This window comes from Telopea speciosissima, chromosome 8, assembly GCF_018873765.1.
Source record: "Telopea speciosissima isolate NSW1024214 ecotype Mountain lineage chromosome 8, Tspe_v1, whole genome shotgun sequence".
NCBI lineage: Eukaryota > Viridiplantae > Streptophyta > Magnoliopsida > Proteales > Proteaceae > Telopea > Telopea speciosissima.
In genome coordinates, this window is record NC_057923.1 from 18,235,654 (window position 1) to 18,255,552 (window position 19,899).

General features: G+C 40.9%; 3 protein-coding genes across 5 annotated transcripts; all 3 read right to left on the minus strand.

Moving 5' to 3' along the window:
* Positions 1–89: 89 nt before the first annotated feature.
* Positions 90–16,962, minus strand: LOC122671895. Of its 3 annotated transcripts, XM_043869371.1 has the most exons (5): positions 16,851–16,948; positions 15,968–16,113; positions 6,527–6,868; positions 6,460–6,495; positions 6,370–6,412 (listed from the first exon to the last, which is right to left on the minus strand). In XM_043869371.1, exons 1-4 carry the CDS (start codon positions 16,912–16,914, stop codon positions 6,487–6,489), a joined length of 561 nt encoding a protein of 186 aa, XP_043725306.1. In that variant the 5' UTR covers positions 16,915–16,948; the 3' UTR covers positions 6,370–6,412; positions 6,460–6,486. The 3 variants fall into 3 exon arrangements, 2 of the variants coding, with proteins under 2 accessions (XP_043725306.1, XP_043725305.1); XR_006334408.1 differs by lacking the exons at positions 6,370–6,412; positions 6,460–6,495; positions 6,527–6,868 and adding exons at positions 90–101; positions 4,854–4,857 and having other exon boundaries at positions 16,851–16,962; XM_043869370.1 differs by having other exon boundaries at positions 6,371–6,412; positions 6,460–6,868.
* On the minus strand, positions 789–1,779 carry LOC122671893 (pentatricopeptide repeat-containing protein At3g46790, chloroplastic-like). Its single transcript, XM_043869368.1, has one exon. It carries the CDS (start codon positions 1,746–1,748, stop codon positions 801–803), a length of 948 nt encoding a protein of 315 aa, XP_043725303.1. The 5' UTR covers positions 1,749–1,779; the 3' UTR covers positions 789–800.
* LOC122671894 (UPF0301 protein BF2109) lies at positions 2,683–3,810 on the minus strand. Its single transcript, XM_043869369.1, has 2 exons — positions 3,618–3,810; positions 2,683–3,523 (listed from the first exon to the last, which is right to left on the minus strand). The coding sequence occupies exons 1-2, from the start codon at positions 3,772–3,774 to the stop codon at positions 2,742–2,744; spliced, it is 939 nt and encodes a 312-aa protein (XP_043725304.1). The 5' UTR covers positions 3,775–3,810; the 3' UTR covers positions 2,683–2,741.
* Positions 16,963–19,899: the final 2,937 nt, after the last annotated feature.

Sequence of the window (19,899 nt, forward strand, 5' to 3'; positions counted from 1 at the left end):
TTCTCCAATAGTTCCATAAAATTTTATGAAACAAAATACTTATCAGCTACCATAGTAACATTTTGCTCGTCCATAAAAGTGAGACCAATGAGAACCAATGTCTTCACAAGCTGGAAATATGTGCTGCAATGAAAACCAGTTGGAGATGGGGGTTTGTCTAGTGCAAATTGACTTGATTTGAACCTATGTTATTCAACTTATCCATAGATTTTGAGACAGTGGCTACCTCTTTGTCTTGGGGGCAAGGGGCAGGGCTAGTGCTATTTGTGGGACTGCTGCGTTCCACAATGAAAGCACGAAGCCTTTGTCTTTCTGAAATTAGGAAATGTTTATCAGTCCCTAAGAATTTAATTTATATTATCTAAGAAATTTTTTTATTGATACCCCCTATGTCAACTAATTTGTAACTTTATTTTTTTTGCCCTTCTAGTGTAACATACAAGTTTTTACAATGAGAGTAAATATTGTCATTTCATATGTATACTCGAAAAATATGCATAACACTGACACCTTTTGATAATAACATAATGATATGTTATTTTTAAATTATTTTTAAAAACCCTTTTACACCCTTAACATAAAGAACTTTGAAGAAACAACAATGGACAATTAAAAGGTATCAAATTCTAAATACACCTATAAAACTGTCATCAAATAGTCCCATTGTCTAAACTCACCTATAGAACACCTCTATTCCTATTCCTCCAATGAAACAAGCTTTTATACCTCTCCTTCGCCCCCTGACTTCTTAAAATGTCCAGATTATCCCTCAATGGTACGTGCTATAAGACGTGAATGATTTACTGAGTTGCTAACCACAGCCTTTTGTCATACACTTTCTCGGCAACCCTCTCAGCCACCTCTATCTTCCCATGCAATCTACACGCTCCCAACAATGCACCCCACAATGCCTCGTCTGGCTCCACCTTCATCCTCTCAATCAACGCCTCTGCATCCTCCACGTGTCCCGCCCTACCTAACATATCTACCATACACGTGTAATGCTCCAACCCGGGCCCCACTCCAAACTTCCCCTCCTCCATCATCTCAAACAACTTCCGTCCCAATTCCGTCAACCCTCCATGACTGCACGCCGTCAATACCGTTGTGAAGGTAACGGCGTCAGGCGACTCTCCCACATCTAGCATCTCCTCGAACAACCGCACAGCCTCGGTGGAGCGCCCGTGAATACCGTATCCAGCTATCATCGCCGACCATGTAACGGAATTTCTCTCCGTCATTTCGTCGAACACCTTGCGGGCAGTTCTCAGGTCACCGCACTTTGAGTACATCGTCACCAACGCGTTGGAGGTGGCCAAGTCGTCGGTGAAACCGTGGACTAAGACTGCCACGTGGACCTGCCTACCGAGGTGGAGTGCCGAGAGGCCGGCGCAGCATTTGAGGACGGAGGGTAACGTTCGCCGGTCGTGTTGTTTTCCCGTGAGGAGCATGTGACGGTGGACGGTGAGGGCTTGACGGAAGAGGTTGAGAGAAGCATAGCCTCTGATCATGGAATTGTAGAGGAAAGTGGATTGACGATTGGTGCAGGAGAAGATGAGGGCGGCTTCGTGCATCTGTGCACAAGCGGCGTAGGAAGACACGAGCTTCGCTCTCATGAAGTCATGGTAAGAGATTCCCACGGTCACGATTTGAGCGTGGATTTTTCTTAGGGTGTTTAGGTTCTTAGTGGACGAACAAGATTCTATCAAAGAAGAGTATAGGGGGATTATGTGTTGGAGAAAATGCATGATAGCAACAAGCTCAGTCTGTGAGGAGAAAGACGTTTCCCAAGGACTTACGTAGGAATATAATTCCTTATATATTTCTACCAAAAGAATTCCTTATATATTAATCATTGGCAAAGATTCTGTGCATGATCGTGCACTGTGTACGGTCTAATCCCCCTCTCATATGCAGCCGTCGAAATGACAAACCCCCTATTTACGCATGGTAAGTAACCTGTTTCCTCACTCATGCGGCTGTGCATGAAAACTTTTCCCTTAATCATACGAGGGAGATCAATTGTTGTGCGGACATTCTTGGCGGGGTTTCTTCATACTTGTCAAGAATTACATTTATGATTAGATAGTCTCCCCGAAACACTTTTTGCACTTATACGGGATGATGCCAATGAGAAAAAATTCTTTATGATATAAATTCTCCTATTCTTTATTTAATTAATACAATCTCTCTTTTTCTCCCAAAAAATTAAAAAAAAAAATAAAAAATAACTTTTCCCTTAATCATTAGGTGTTGTGATTCCTAAATTTCAAGTGGGGGAGGGTTCCCTCTAATGCTGATGCGTAGTTTTGGGCGAAGGAAAGAGGTATTATGGAAAAACTATTTAAATAGAGGGTATATATAGGACTTTCAAGGGGAGGGAGAATAGTAATACGAGTCGGGGCATGCAGTTTCATTTTCGTGCTGACATCATAGGGATCTTTTCCCCATTTCAAGTATGGGGCCCTTCACCAACACGGGAACTAATAGGAGTATGTGTAAAAGCATCAATAAGGCCAGGATTTGCACCTTTTATGGGAGTTGGGTGATCATTTCGCACTCCTCTATGTTTAGGCGCAAATGACATACTGTCTTCCAGGGTTCTTTTTCCCTAACATAAAAATAACAAAAACCCATATTGTATTCCATAGGATTGACAAATGAAGATATTTTGAACCAAACTAAAAAAAAGCCCAAAGCTCAAGTGTCCTAAGTCCTAATAAGATCAACATTATAAAAAGTCACCAAACTTTTCTTTGGCCCATTAACCCTAAAATCTCTTCCCAAAGCCCAACAGACCCAACAGCAGTAAGCCCAATTACAGTTGGGCTACAAGCTGCCACTGTCCAATAACCAGCTCTAATCTCCTCCTTCAACTGATCCTTCTCCCAACCACAACACCCATCAAAGAATCTAAACTCCCCTGCCTTAACTACATTCCTCTTCACCATCTCTGCTGCACACCCTACACTTTCCTTAGTTCCATAATACAACCCCTTCATCACTTCCTCAAACACCCCACTCTTCCCAACTCCATCTTCAACTCCCTTCTCCTTCTTATTATCCTCTGGCCTCACCAAGAACAATCCTTCCTCCACAGGTCCTCCAAAGAACAATGGCATATCAGAGAATGTGCTCGCCATGTCGAGAGCCGTCGATCTTGTTGTTTCCTGGATGGACATCAAGGACGGTCGATTCAGAATAACTCCAGTAGGACCCACCGGACCCATTGATAGCAAGAGGATAACCGTACGATCAAAGATGTGGACCCCATCCAACTTGTCTGTCGCTATTAGCAAACAACCTCTCTCTGGCTCAAGTAGGGGGTGAGCCCACTTGTCTCCAATGGTATCAAGTGGAGCGAGATCCTGTTCGTTTACTGTATCTGGGTCGACACTGTTGGAAGAATTTTCCGGTCTAGATGCGAGTTCTCCGGCAACTAGTCTTGCCCGGAATGATCTCCAATCAGCTTCAATTGACGGCTTATTATTATCTTCCGGCAACGGCGATCCAAGATGACAACCTAAATGAAAGAAAAAAAAAAAAAAAAAGTAACCCTAAATCTCTCTCCAGAGGAATCTGAAGTCTGAACTGAAATGAAATGAAAAAACACTTACATGACAAAGAGGATCTCTTCCACCTGGTGTTGTTCGAGAAGATGGTGACTCTGGGTTTGATTGAAGGGACAAGTACTTCTAGAGTGTTGGTGGTGGTGAAAGATTTGGGGGAGGTGAGGAAACAAGTATCCATACTCGTCATAGCCATCATCATCATCTACTAACTTGTCTCTCTGCTTCCTTGTGTTCTCTTCTTTTTCCCCAATTTATTTTGATCTTCTGTAGCAGATTAGATCGAAGTTATTGTCAAAGATAAAAGAGAAATTTTATATAAGAAACGAGGACAATTGTACACCACAAGTGTGTGTGTCTTCTCACATCACTGCCTTAGCTTTTGGGGTATGGCATCATAGTTGCGCTTTACACGTGGCAAAAAAGAGAGGATATGGCTTATCGCCATATGTGGAATTGTATATATGGATAATGGTTGCTATGAACATTTGCGGAAAATTATCACCTCCAGTTTGCTGACCGGCCCAGTTCCCAGCTCCTCTAATAGGGGGATGGTGGACCCCACCCGGGCAGGGTGTTTGGGCATGGGTAGAGAGGTCATTTCAGCCCCCCTTTGTTAGAGGAACTGGGGAACTGGGCCGGTCAACAAACTGGAGGTGATAAAGATCCGAACATTTGCGCGGTCTTGAATGTGACACTGTACATACCGCCTGTATGGAAGGAATAAGGATCGAGCTCCTCTACGGTGCGGGAGTGCGTTGGAAGATGTTTGGCGCATCCCAAAAATTGACACGTGGTCAAGATACCGTTCAAACAGTGAGAATGAATACAAGGTGCACATGAGATGGAGAAAGAATTCCAGCTTAGGTTTGCGCATTCATCCTCGTTGTTTGAATAGCACCTCGACCACATGTCGACCTTTGGAGTGTATCAGACAATGTCTAGCTTGGTGGTGTGCTGTAAAGGAGCAGTTGTCTAGCTTGGGGGTGTGCCGTAGAGGAGCTTGATCCAAGGGATAAGATTCAACACGAAAAAGATCCTATGCATCCAAGCAGTTGGGATGCATGTGCAGCGTCAGACTCAAGGCACTGCATTTTGACCGCCTTACCCCTATTCGGGCAAGCTGCTTGGGCAGGGGTAAGGTGGTCAAAGCGCACCACCTTGAGTCTGGCACTACACATGCAACCGGATTGCCCAGATGCACATGAGCCAAGTCCAAGATTAAACACCTATAAACCAGTTGTATACACTACAATTTAAGAATCTTTTTTCCGCAACTCCAACGAATCTAGGGCATAGTAGGGAGTGTCCCTACTATCATACTGTCACAAGTCCATGGTTTTGGTTACATGGCATCGGATCGGGGTGACATGGATATCGTATCAACATGGATCGGCTATATCAGACAAGTTTACCAGGTATCAGATCGGGCATGGTCACCTTCAAACCCTTACTCGCAACTCCCAAGTAAGGACTAAAGTTTAATATAAGTCAGAGAAAAGTCTACTGTCAACAAGGTCAATCCAGATTTCACATCCCCACTACAATTTCTTGTCCTTTTGAATCTGAAGTTGTCCATCCTACAGAGGTATGTTACTTAGTGCAATGTTTCTCAGAATCTATCTTGGCCCGTCCTAAATAGGACTAAGCTGAGATACCTTGGCCCTAAAAATAGATCAGGTCTAGAAATTTCTGGCCCTGAATCAAGGTCAGACTGGGCCAGGATTGAGGCCTTGAGCTGAGCCTTAGCCCTAGCCCAATCCTGTCTTCTTCTTCTTTCTTACTCTGGCCCAGCTTGACTCGGCCCTGTCTTCTTATTCCTTCTTCCTCTTCTTTTTCTTTCCCGGCCTCCCTAAGGTCAAGCCAATCAAAGTAAGCCCTGCCCAACCCGATCCTGTTGCAGCCATAATATCAAAATGGGAATAAGCTAATATATAATTACCAAAAAAAAGAAAAAGAAAAAGAAAAAGAAAAAAGAATAAGCTAATATATTGAAATTGTCCATCCGAAGGTTAAAATCAATGTTGGGATTTTAGGTCCTCCTTTGCTTCGACGTTACAATTATGTTGAATATGTAATTGTGTTCTGAATTAGAATGTGAAATTGTATTCGGAATTGTAATGAATACAAGTAAAACTTTTACATGGAAAGAAACGGAACCATAGCTTATCTACTTACTGGTGATAGAATGTTGAATACTGTTCATTTCTTCTAATTCAGTAAAGGCAGCTGTTACAATGAACATAGAGTCACATACCTAAGGCAGTTGATTTTGATTGCTAGCCATGGACTTCATGCTGTGCTAACGGAGTACATTAAAGGTTATGCAATAGCCACTTTGGTATTGGCATTTGGGGTTCCAACGATAGTGTGTTGTTGCCGCATCGGTGCCTGTATCTGTGACACACCATACGCTGTAAGGAGATGATCCCAATTCCCAACTGTGTACAGACTAAGAGCACTTGCTTGATTTAGGCACTTTCCATGCTGTGTACTACATTTCAAAACTAGAATTCATTTTCATGTCGATCAAATCAGAATCGCTACAAGCGATTACTCAATGGTGCTTGAAGGTTGAACTACGAAAGAATCATTATTCAGTGTTTGAGTTTCCACTAAAGTGATAAAAAGAAAGAAGTCCAATGAACCATTGCTGAACACAAAAGAGTACTAACACCATCCTCACTTGCACGTGATGTTGGAAACACCCGCAAAAGCTACAATCACGATGTACATGGCCTCAGCATTTTCTTCTATTATCCAATGGGGTCTGGCATGCTGGGAACCTGGAAAACAAGACAGTCCTGGGAATAACAAAGTTAGCTGAACTTAAGTGGTATATATATCTATGCATTAAAAGCACTAAATATTCACAAGGTTTGGCTAGGTTGGCATTTACAGATCTAAGATACACATTTCAGTTCCTTCAGCTAGACCTAGGCAGCTTCGGTTCCTTCTCTCTTTCCATTCTTGATTTCCTCAATGCAGGCAGCATGCTTCTTGCCCATAAAATGCTGCGCCAAACAGTACTCACCCGAGCATTGAACATTACATGCATTGCACCATAGCTGGCCTCCTTTCTGTCCAATGTACTCTTGATTTTCCTCCAACCCTTTATACAAGTTCTTGTATCCACTAACTCTAGTGCGCTGCTTGACATTCAATACTAACTTTCGGTTCAGACCTACTGAACGGTTTTGAAGCAGTTGGCAACTGGAAGAGAGTTTTGGCAAGCATTGGAAGTTGCAGGATGGTTCTTTTCTCTTTATTCCCACTAAACTTTGACTTGGGGATGTCTCCTGAAATTAGAAAAAACTATAAGAGGAAGCATGAAAAAACCACAAGAGTCCACATTATCATCAAACACATCGAATGTAAACAAAAATTTTAATACAAGATGACATCATATTAGGAATTTAACTAGGGTTAACAAAATCAAACCCAACCAACATACCAGTCTCTGATCAGATTGAGCAGAGTTTTCCATACCCAAGTTTCGTCAGGTCGGAATGGATTGAAAAATGGGGAGCCCAAACCGATCTTCATTTTGACAAAACTAAAACAATTAATGAGATTTTTTTTTTTAAATAAAAAGGTAAGAGAACAATTGATGAAAGTTGACTTGATTCTGTGTCTTACATTAAATAAGGGAGGCCTTCAGTTCAACCTCAACCCACATTATGCTTTGTTAAACTACCGCTTTCTATTCTACTCTATACAACATTTATATACAATTTTATCTAACTAGGGTCAAAACCAACCCAAGCACATCCAGCTAGGGTTGGTCTTGGGCTCTTGGATTGGACCCTACCCAGCCTGAATTTCATGTAATTGCTGACCATAATCAGCCGGCTGAGTCATTCAGAATTCAGAGACATAAAAATTTCCATGAAACCCTTTTGAAAGATCATTTAGATGTTATGACACTAATTACAATGTTTGCCTTTAATGCATGATGCCATTCAAACCATAAAAACGGTTCAAGTATATAAAGAAATCATGATGCAGATAAAACACAGAATTCAGCTTATTTTGTGGAGATGAGTCTTGGGTTTGGTTATAATGTGTTAGGCCTTTAGCCCAATGGAGGCCACTTTCATGGGTAAAAGGTAGGAATACGGGATTTACTTTCTTAGTTTAGTTTGGGTTGTTTAGGGCTGATTTGGTATGATTTCGATTTCAATTTTGGATTGATTTCTTGAAATAGTCAACAAATAGATTTTTGTCCAGAAATTGAAATTGTTTTGATTATCTCAATCTAAAATATTTCAAGAATAAGAAATCCATTTCGTATTATAACACATTACCCTTTTTTAAAAAAAAAATCAAATGGCATATGGAATCTGGGGAGGGAATGTTCCCTCTCCTTCCCATAACCAAAACCAAAGGCAGAAAACCCGTTAAGATTTCTGCAACCCACCATGGCTGCTGCTGGCCCTCAAAATTCACAGCGAAGGTTTATCGACGTAGTTTGAGGTATCGGTATCGGCACAGGCCGATCCCGTATCGGTGGAAAGATACGGAATAGGAATAAAACTGTAAAAAAAAAACAATTTTTTTGGGAAACCCAAGGGCAAAACTGTCCAATACGGGCCGATCCGTATCTAAATCACATTGGTTTCCAGGATGTCTAATACCCGATGCAATACCATGCACTAAATCCATGTTTACCGACCGCCGGCGACTATTCAGGCACCCCTCACAACGCCTAAAAACTCATACCCAAAGTCTGTTGAGGCAAACCATGCCATATGTACAATCCTTGATTTAAATGGAAATTATGTTTTGGTGATTACATTCTATTTATGTGATGAAAAAGCTATATTGCTCTCCATAGTGCTTTAATGAGTATACAGGTTCCAACCATTGAAGAAGTGTGTCCTTAAGCCCAAGCATCATTCTGGAATATCTAAAGCTGCTCAAGAGAATTTGTCATGGATTGGTGGAGCTAAAGCTAGAAGATCAAGTCAAGCCATCCATGAGGATTCAAGCAACTCAAGCTGGAAATGGAAGATCTATTTATAGTTTGCTTGAATGTATCCTAGGTCTTGTGCTTCATATGTAATATCTAGATGATCCTAGGATATAATGATCCAAATGCTCATGCTCAAGTTCAATCACCTATGGACCTAAATTGGAAAACCTAAGAAAGGTGGCTAATGTAAAAGTAGTTCAATGAAGAACAACTCTACAGTAGGATCGATGATAGGCCAACAATAGAAAGCCCAGCAACAATGATCCCTAGTTGACTGATGAACAAATCAGTGATGTTCGCCAACTTATAGATCTTCTAACCAACAGCAACAATAAAGCGACTGTATCTCAGATGTAAATTAACTCACAAGAACAATACAATAGAAAGTAAGAAGAAAACAGAAAAATAGAAAAGGGATAGGGATGTCTCTCTCACCTAAGACCTCTAACCGTGTCTGTCCTTGACAGGAACTATCTCTCACGGTTACATGGATAACAACCACTCTTTTTTTATCTCATCATTGGCGGCTGAATACAGCCCTTCTTTTATTTATAATGAATAAAACCATTACAAGAAAATAGTAACTCCCTATGGCTACTGGAAAGTTACCAAAACAAAGTTACATTACAAATTAGAAATTTTATCAAAAACAACTACTTGTTGGACGAGGAAAACAAAAAATAGAAACTCCTACTTTCTAAAACTGAAAACTGAAATTATAAACTACCTAACTAGTAATTACAAGTAAATAGAAAGTAAATAACAATCTAAAAGATCTTAATAGCAGCTTCCATTCTCCTCCACGCAGGCTGTGCTTGGGTCCCATCATCTTCTAAGAGTCTTCTACCGCAAGTAACAAATATTCCAACAAAACCTCCATGCAAGATGTCCATATAGGCCCCCACACCACTGTTCAGGTGAACAGTAACTCGGGTATTGTTCATGTGAACAGTAATGTAGTCCTAGATAGATAAAGGATCTACTAGGAGCCAAGTAACCAGGACTCTTCAAACAGCTGGCCTAATGGACAGATTTGAGAATTTAGGTCAAGTTTAGGGTTAGGTATATGGTAATGGAAGTAAGTCTTATATGGTAATAATAAGCAGGTTTATGGGAAGCTAATAATGAAGGTTTAATGGTGTTTGAGTGAAAATTAGAAAATTAGGTTTTCGGGTTTTGGGGAAGATGAGAGTGATGAATTTTAGGGTTTAGAAGTGGAGTTAGGGCTAGGACTTTGGATCGAGTATTGGGGGTAGTGAGGGGATGGTTCGGTTGTAATATGGAAGGATTTTGATGGTTGAAATGGTCTAGATAGGTTTTTAGGATTTTGGGTTTTAATGAGGGCTGAGGAAGGTAATAAGGATTGAATAATGGCAATGAAGATTGATGGGGCTGGGTTTAGAGGATTAGAAGAAGAAGGATAATGGCTAATAATATCAACTACTTACTTGGAGTTGCAAGTCTTCAATGGCAGCAGCTTGAAGACAAGTAATAGGTCCTCCCGATCTACAAGATGCAAGGAGTCAACTGGAGATCCACTAGTCCCTTCACTTGATATGACTCCCAAGGCAACACTCAATAGAACATAGCAGCAGCTATGGCAGCAAGCAAAAACTTTTTCATTAATCATATTCGTATTCAATACTTTGCCCCCTTACAACCTTATATAAAAGACTCAAAATTAGACTCCTACACTAAAAAGGAAAGGCCTAACCCAATCCTTAACCTATTAGGTAACTTAAACTGACTAGGAAACTGAAATAGACTCAAAATAGAGTCCTAATCCAACCCAACAAAACAATCAAAAGAAAACTACTAAAATCACTTAAATTGAACCATTAGTTCAAATCATCTTTGGACCGGTTCAATTTAAAACATTGAAAACATGAAAATAAAACTAAGTATAGGACTAAAACATCTAATCCCGTATGCAACCTAATTACCAATATTTTAGGCCCATAAAAATGGCATGTTACATAGAAAACCCATGGGATCAAAGGCCCAACATGTATCTAATCCAACCCTAAACTTATTCCTAATAAAAGAAGCCTAGTTTGGTGATAAATCTGCATTAGACAGTAATTTTTTCTTTTCTGAATTCTATGTGATACTCCATCGAACCAACAAAAATCAGCCACATCAGCATACTTAGGCTGTCTCCTACAACAGTTGAATCCCACAACGATACTAGGCTAGTTTTTGGGGCATTGTTCTTGCGGCTACACATGGACCTGTGATCTACATCAATGGCTCTAGTGCAGACTGACTAAGTCAATTGAACCTTAATGGTTTATATTCATCATGATTATTGACTTAGAACTGTGGTAACCCAAAAGGACCTTATTTTGGTTCACTTGGCATGGCATAAGAGCCTACTGAAAATTATGTCCAAGTGACATGCTGAAAAAGGTCATTTCTACACCTGGTGGTTGACCAGTTGAAAACTAAGCGGACGACTAGTGTGCACATGGGCGGACAACCGAAACACAATCCGCTAGTTACCAAGAGCACCCTTCTGCAAACAGATGCAAGGTCGGTCGACCGTTACATCATCTAGAGGATGTCAGAGAGGTGTTCTTCTTACACTACATCTCGGCGGCGAACCGGCTCTATATATTCTCAGTCCACATCTTAGCAGCCGACCCACTCTGTATAGCGGTTAATTGGAGTTCAAAAAAGAGTTCCGTTAGAGAAGAAAACGGCTAGATTGTAAATGGGGCCGTTGCTTCTTTGGTCGTATCTTGCTGGTGAAGAACAAAATACACCTGTTTTAGAAGCATTTTTTACTCTTGGAATGAGCCTTATAAATAGTGATTTAGCCACAGTTTCTACAAGAGACATTGAGGCAAATACATGGAAATGATGACAAGCTAAATCATGAAAACCCAACCATGATTGTACTTAAACTTGCAAATCGTATGAGCTAAAGAGCAAAAGGTTGTGAGTTCTAATTTGCATATTCAATCAGCCTTGGAGTAAAGAGCATCTGAGCAAAAGGATCAAGCATACATGCTAAACTTGTAATTCAACCTACTCTATAAGGAGAGTGTAAAGGTGCCGCTCCCCCTCCCCTCTTAAACAGAGATTGTTTGATTTTGATTAAGGTGGAGATTTGGGTTTAGGCGTAGCTCTCACTATAAACGAAGATTGTTAATCACGGTGGTGAACTTGGCATAAAGGGGTCACTCCCTCCTTTAAACGAAGATTGTTAATTCCAAGCTGGCAAGGGTTTTGGGAGTGGATGTAGGACGGCGGGGAGACCGTGCCAAACCGCTATAAATCTTGTGTGTGTTGTCTCTTTATCTCTTCTTCTCCATTGTTTTATTTTATTGTGTTTTACTAACATTAGTTTTGGAGATTTGAGATAGAATACAATTGAGGGTTGGAAGAAATTTTTTATTGCTTCTCTTGGTGGTAATCTTGTGGAAGGGAGAGCTTTTTGCGTATATGTTCCGGTAGGTACTTGTTATTCAACTTGTACTTCATCTCTTCCCAAGTCCTAGGTTCATGTCCTCTAGCTATGAGTCTCTCTTCATGGAGTTTCCACCATTTTCTAGCATAACCAGCCAATCGAAAGTAAACAAACTTAAGCTTCTGCTCCTCTATCAGGTTGTACCAGTCAGAATATTCCTCTAGAGAATCCAACCAATCAAAGAAGATGACTAGATTCCTCAGCCCAATAAAGGAAGGAACTTCTGACCTCATCTGCCTTGTATTAATGTCAACCCTAGAGGCGATAAGCTCTGATACCAAATAAAAGTAAGACTGGAATACCAGTCCCCCAAAAAAAACCCACAAAAATTCAAAAAGGAACAAAACCAGAATTTGTAACTTAGTAAATAAGAACCAAACCAGCCATTGGAAAGGGATCAAACTCAGGCCGATTGATGCTTGTATGGAGTAGAAGCACTGCTGAAAGTCTCACTTGATTCTGATGATTGAATTGGAAGATATGGCAGCAACACCAAAATAGAAGGCTAAGGGTTATCTCACAAACCAGCACTTTGTTTGGGCTCCAATGAGGATCCAGTGGAGGCCTTGTGGGGTGGGTGAACTGCAACAAGTTTGGTGTAATTTTGATGGACAGAAGTGAAGTTATGAAGAGGGAATGAAAATAGAAGGTTTGTGAATGTGGAGATTTCAGCCAATGGAATGGGTAGAAGAGGGGATCGAATGGAGAGGCTGATGGAATGAGGTGATGCTCCAAAACTCTGCAGGTTTTGATGAAGGAATGTGGAGATATCCCACTCTGATGTTGCAGCAGAGAGACAACTCGTAGGAGCAGCAGTGGTTTTCAATTGATGGGTACAGCAGCTGCAGAAACAGACTTGGAGTGTTTGGGGATTGATTGCAGCCTTCAAAGGATTCTTCACAGTACTTGTATGCATCAACAGAGAAACAGCAGCACAAAGGATCGATTGCAATAGAAGAGAAGATAGAGAAGAGAAGGGGGGTATGGGAATGGCTCTCTCACCCACAGCTATCCCAGCTGTTGAACAAGGGGTTTTACTCCCATAATTGAGTGCAAGAATGCCTCAAAATTTCATTAATTAATTCTGTCTAACTATTACAATAAGGGGCTGCCTACTTAATGAAGTAGGCTAGCTTACAAAATTAGAAACTTTAAAAAAAAAACAACTAATGGAAGTTAGAAACTTAATGAAAATAGAAACTACTCAAGGCTTTACAACTCAGCCTTGTAAACATACAAAGATAACCAATTAGAAACTAATATAAACTGAAAATAGAAACTAAACTATGGCAGCATTAGGATAGAAGCTTTCTCCACTTGATGGGCCCACAAGATCTTCTAAAAAGCATCCCCACACAAGGCAAATATGGGTTGTGACACCGTTCACGTAAACAGTAACATGAACAGTGTTTTGCCTTTTTTTCTTCGCCCTTCTAGAAGACCTGCTGGGCTGGCTCGATCTGGTCCAGTTCTGGTCCATCTGGAGCTGGTTCGATGGGCCTTGGTTCTTCTTCTTCTGGTCAGTCGTGGGATCTACATCACTTGCAAATCCCGGGGTAAGAGCCTAGAAGCGTTTTGTTTAGATAAGAACCTAGAAGTGCAGTGACGATCCAATCCGGTTTGTTCTTATGCATGCCTACTTGCTGGAATTTCAGTTTCTTAAGGTTTCATGTCTACTGTCTAAGATCTCAAATCAGACTTCAGTTTTAGCAATCGGACCATACCCTAAACATACCCACAGTTTCAAAATCTGACCTCTGTGCTGATTTCCAGGAATCCCTCTCCTACTAGGATTCTTTGAAACCTTCAATACCGTGGCTCATTTTCATGATGGTTATTGTTTATCCATCTAATCAATTCACTGTTATGCTGTTCTGAGACCAGTCTCTATTCTGCTATAGTTCTTGGTTCTAGAATAGTCCTAATCCAACTAGGATTCTTCTATAACTTTCAATCTGACAGTTGAATTGGTTTCAGATTCTGAGACTCTATTCTCTTAATAGTATAGTGTTCCATTAAATTTTGAAGTGCACCCGATATTCTGTTACTGTTCATTCTTTAATTCTGATCAATTCTACTTCATTGCGATTATGGTTTCTTTGTGTTTCTGTTACTTAGTGACCCTAGCTGACTAGAAACCCATCACATAGTTGTCAAGGCATTGACACCTAGGCAAGAAGGCTTTTTTTTTTGGGAGTGCATATTCACGCCTTATTGTTTGCACCAAGGCGCCGGCCTTGATTGACAAGGCATCCCCTTATCTGCCTTGGCCAGGCTATGGACTTGAGTGGGCGCCTTTTTTTTAAAAAAATGTATACAACATTGATGCTTTTTCAAACTGTTTGATTGTTGTATGTATACAGTTTTGGTATACTTTGATGCATGGAATTATGCATGTTTTAAGGGGGGGGGGGGGGGGGAACAGAAGGAAAGAAAAAAATGAAGAGTGGAGAGGAGAGGATGAAAGAAGTTTTGCCGACCTGGCCTGTGGAAGAAGGAGCAGAGTAAGAAGAATAAAGATAAGAATATATGAACCAAGCTGGTCCTCAGACTGGAATCCCAACAGCCTATCTTAGCATCCCACTAAGGGTTCACTGCATCTCACAGCAAAGGGATTTTGAATCTCACAGAACTTGAAGTAAAAAGCCATTGGAAAGAGATTTTCTATATCTCGTGTGGCATGTCGTTGATGAGTTGCCCTAAGTTGGGATTTTTATTGGAAATCGTGGTGGAATGCTCGGTTTCGGTAGCTTTGGATGTAGCTTTTGGTATGTTGTGGAGGAAGGTGTGATTTATTGTTGGTCGCGGGTTCCTCACAGGAGTGGTAGAGCAGAGGAGTGCTGTTGCAGCAGAGGGTATGGGTGTGTTGCGGTGGGGGGAATGGGATGGCATGGGGTGGGATTGGGTTGGGATAAAGGACAGAGGTGGTGGGGCGGGACTGTGAGACAGGGTGGATTTGGGAGAGAGATGTTGCAGCGGAGAGGACGGGTTGCAGGGGGTGCATGGAAGAGAGAGAGGAGGGTAGAGTGGTGATGGTGAGTTAAACAGGAAGAAGAAGAGGTTTAGTGGGGATGAAATTGTCATAAAATAAGGGTAAATATGGAAAAGTAGCTTCATTAAGGGTATTTCGGACATTTAGTTAATATCTGGGTGATGACATCATCACTTAACTGTTCTCATCGAACGGTAGGGGGTACGTTTGTAAGAATTTTTCAAAATACAGGGGAAGTTTATGAAATAGATGAAATTCTAGGGGTGGTAGACGTAATTGTTTAAAACCCCAGGGGTGGTAAATGTAAATTTCCCTAATCACAAAGACAGTGGCATTCCCTTCCACTACAAGAATTAAATTTTAGAACCCTATAGACTCCTTTTTAAATGCAAATGCCGAGAATTTTTATGTTTTTCAGTTTGGTGATCACCACTTCTTCAAAGTTGTTCCTTCACTAGAAGGTTTTCCATTGTGCATGCTTCTTAGGAGGCATAGTAATCACACTAACATTTTCCATTGAGCACCTCCTGGAATTCACCACACAATAGCAAATAAAATCACTAGTCATGGTATATCTCAGTGTGGCTGCTGAGTAGTCAACAACAAGCGAACATCATCTCATGAATCTAAAGCACACAAGCAACACCAAGCAGTGGAAAAAGACAACTATGGCTCTTGTAAAATGAAAATGCAGCAACAAATGGAATACTGATTCAATAGCAAGGCATACATCGAGATATGCAGCAGTGTATTGTTCATTAGTAAAGCAAGCATCGAATGTAAAAGGAAATCAGAACTCAAAATTATTGCAGTACACTGTGGAATCTGATTTCATGGACTATATCTATACAAACATTTTAAAGAGCCCACCAAACCATTATTCAAAATTGCAAAAAGTAACCATACAACCAAGTGTCCGGTAGAGTCCGGCAAAAGTCAGTGAACTCTAACAATCTCACCTTGGAAGACATAGAGGCATCTCTAGAACCAACGGGAGTCTGTGTTCGTACCGTCATTATTCTTTTTCGATACGCTATCTCTCTTTTGATTGCAAGCTCCACAGGCATGATGTTCTCACCTGGCTTGGCGCCACAAGAGAAATAATCTAGCAATAGAGAACATGGACATACTCTCTTTAGGCGAACATATTAATAATACCAAAATGAATAAAGCACAAATATATTCCTCTCCAAGAGAAGATCATCTCAACCATGAATGCATAGTGTCTGTATTGCAGATGTATCCTTACATACACGATGACCGTTTCCATCTAACCTAGGGAAAAAGAGCTTCCTTTCTTTTGAAATAAAAAACATTGAGTGGGTTAAGAGTTGGGCTGAAGTTAGTCAGATCGAATCTCTCCTAACCCTTAACAGAAAACATAACTCAACTCTCAACCCAAAGTATGAGCAACCACCAGATCCTAAAACCATGCAATTGAAGCTATCGGGAACATCAAAGTAAGCTAGTAGCACATCCATAATTTCATTTCCTTCCACACACATTTTCAGGAAATAAGGAACTTTCAAAAAGGAGAAATCAAATAAACAAATGAAAATGCAGTCAGTGGTGACAGTGAAATCAAAGAAATGGAAAGCCTCTGTAGTGAAACACACTAGAGTCTGATGGCTGATGCTATCCAGTTCCATAAAATCTCCAAGATTCAACAAAAACAAAGGATTTACTGTAATAAACCGCACTACACAACGAAGTATTATCCAGGAACTATTAATGAAACCGCATCACGTGAATAGGTGAATAAGGAACGGGAAAACGACGGAGATGATGAACAATTGTGGGGAAGGAGGGCATAAATTGGATAGGATTGAAAGGGTTAAGTACCTTGACTCTTCGACAAGATCCAACTTTCGACATTATCATCTCTGTAATCAACTGAGGAACTCATTTGCCTCAGAAACTCAAGCTAGAGAGAGGCAGGAACCCTAGCTTCCTCCTCCTTAAAACTAATTCAGGAACAAAGCACAAGGCGTGCGTGGGAGATCTAAAGAATTGCTTTAACCTGTTCATGCACTAATGGGGTCTGAGTGCCCCCTGCAGTCTGCTCAAAATTCTCGACAAGTGCGATTTGGCGGGACACGAAAGACAGTGAATAGTGACGGAGCATTCGACGGTTCAAAGGTGCAACCGCACGTGTGGCTTTTGTTACAAAAAAAACAAAACACACACGAGCCCAATGAGGCATCCGATGGTTCCGATGTGTGCGGCACAGTCCAACCATCAGATACCTCATTGGAGAAGATCCAAATCCCACATACTATAACATTAGATGAAGGACCGAATTTCCCTCCACCAATGGTGAATGAGATTCCATTCACCGCGGGGCTCGAGAGGGCAAGGAAAAGGTATCGGAAAAATATTTCGGAACATACTAAAACCCTAGGAGGGGTTTGTGAACCTCCATACATAGGGCCAAGCATCAGACCAGCAGAAGAGTCAACAGGACCCAAGGTCACACATCTTGGGAAACTGGAAATTGGTGCATATTTCTACCAAAACAAAAAAGAAATTGATGCATATGAAAAGAGTTGATCCAGTGACCAACCTGTTGGGCAAATACTCCATGCGTTGGGCTCCTCTGTACCGCGATAGGGAGTGTAGCGTACATCCAACAGCCCACAGTGCTTGGGCACATAGTCTAACAGAGGACCCAAATCCAATATTCCACTGAGCATTGCCAACCACTAGGCCAAAGCCAAGGTGTAGATCAGATGTGAAGGCATACCTCAAGAGGTACATTATTGATGGAGGAAAAACAAAACTACTATTGGCATCTCCATCAATACTTAATCTTGGTAAAAACAACAAAATCTATATCTAGGTGTCGATATAGCATCCCATTCTAAATCAACTACAATAGATGAAGGAAAAGAAGTCCAATAAAAATCAGCTCATGGGTTTGAACCCATACTTGCAAAATTATCTACTATAACATTGATCTCATGATAGCAATGAGAGATTTTTCATGAACTCATAAACAAATAATCTCTAAGATTCCACTACTATTAAGGACAATTTCTTCACAACAGAAATCAATGTGTCAAATTTCTTCCGGTTAGCATTCTCTTGCCTATTAATTTTTAATCTAATTTGAATCTGGAGGGAACCATACAAGTTTAAAAATTTTTGAACTTTTGGCAAACTAACTGAATGACCAATGTGAGAGAAGGTCTTTCCATCAAAAACTCCACAATTTGTCTCTCCAAATCTCATGAAAGGGATAAGGACACCAAATAGTGCCAATGTGGGGGAATCTCCTACACCACACCAATGACAACATAAGGAACTGTATAATTCACATGGAGCCCACATGGCAAGTGCAGGAGAGAGTGAACAGTAAAAAATAAAATAAAATAAAATAAAAAAACCCATGTGAGAGGGTGATATTACATTGACGTCATGGAAAACTTTTTTTCAAAAAGAGTTATATTAAATAAGGGGAAAAGGACACTACCAAGCTGCATAGCAGACACTAGCATTTCATTGTGTCTATCTCTCTCCTCCCTCCAATGAAATGACATAAATACCCCTATTGTGGGAGGAGAGAGATAGACACATGAGGCACTAGCATACGTTACGTAGTAGGATAGGGAACTCAAATCCATTAAATAAATATGGGAGAGGGTTCTCTGAGCAAGTGGCATAAAAAAGCACCAATGAGGTGTGACAATGTGGTTTTGTACATAGGAGGGCAGTGAGGTCGTTCATGTGAGAGAGAGAGAGAGAAGTGCTAATGTACCCTCCCCTACCGGCTTAGAGAACCTTTTCCCAATAAATATTTATAGGGAAATGCCTCGTCGCATGACCGGATGACCCCTACTCCCAAACACATGAGCATGTGAAATTATCACTCCACTTCTGTGGAACAAAAAATCTCATTCATGTTGATGCCTCATGCACACGCTTTCATAGAAGGGTGATGTGGCAATTTTGACCATATGTATATCTAGAGAATGGTCTAGATTGGTCATATGTCAAATTTCAGACTCATAATCATCCATTTGCCCACCAATGTATTGACAAATTCTCTTGTATTTTTAGATGTCCATTTATTTTTAGAGAAGTTCGAATTTTTAGGGAAGTGTTCTTTGCCTTGGAACGTGGCTCCTATGCTTGTAGGAGACCCAATCAACGCCTCCCTTTTGGTTCAATCTATGGGGGTTAGGGAGGTCATTTTACAAAGAGGAGAGAGACAAACTAGGGCTGTCAATGGGTCGGGTTGGGCCGGGCCTGCCTAAACCCTGACCCTGACCCAACCCTGGCAGGGCCAAGAAACCCTCAACCCTGACCCGACCCTGCCAGGGTTTTCCCTAACCCGGGCCCGACCCGACCCTGATAGGGTCGGGCAGGGTCAAGGGGCAGGGTCAGGTTGGCCCTGATTGACCCTGTCCCTAACCTGACCTTGACTTTATTTTATTTTTTTTGTAAATAGTTTTTGCTATATAATCAGTGAACAGTATCATTTTTTTTATTTTAAAAAGAACCATGAATCTTATCTAATTAGAAAATAAGAGTCAACCATTGAAGCTTTGTGCCATGAATTCAAGCCAAAGAATAATAGAATCAGACCAAAGAACCACAAATTACCCAAATCAAAAGATACATTGAAGGGTTTTACCTTGCCCATCAGTTTAGAACTCAAAGAAAAAATCCTCTGCAATGGAATTATATTGAATCTTAGATCTAGACAATCACAAAGATGAATCCTCAACATAAACCCAAAATTTAAGAGCCTAGCAAGCTCAAATCGATCCTCCAGAACTGAGAACAAAGAGCCAATAATCCGTGAACGATGGAGGACGATGAACTGCAGAAACAAACAGAGAAGGAGAGGAGACTCTCCAACGAGACACCACCAAAAACTGGTTTCAAA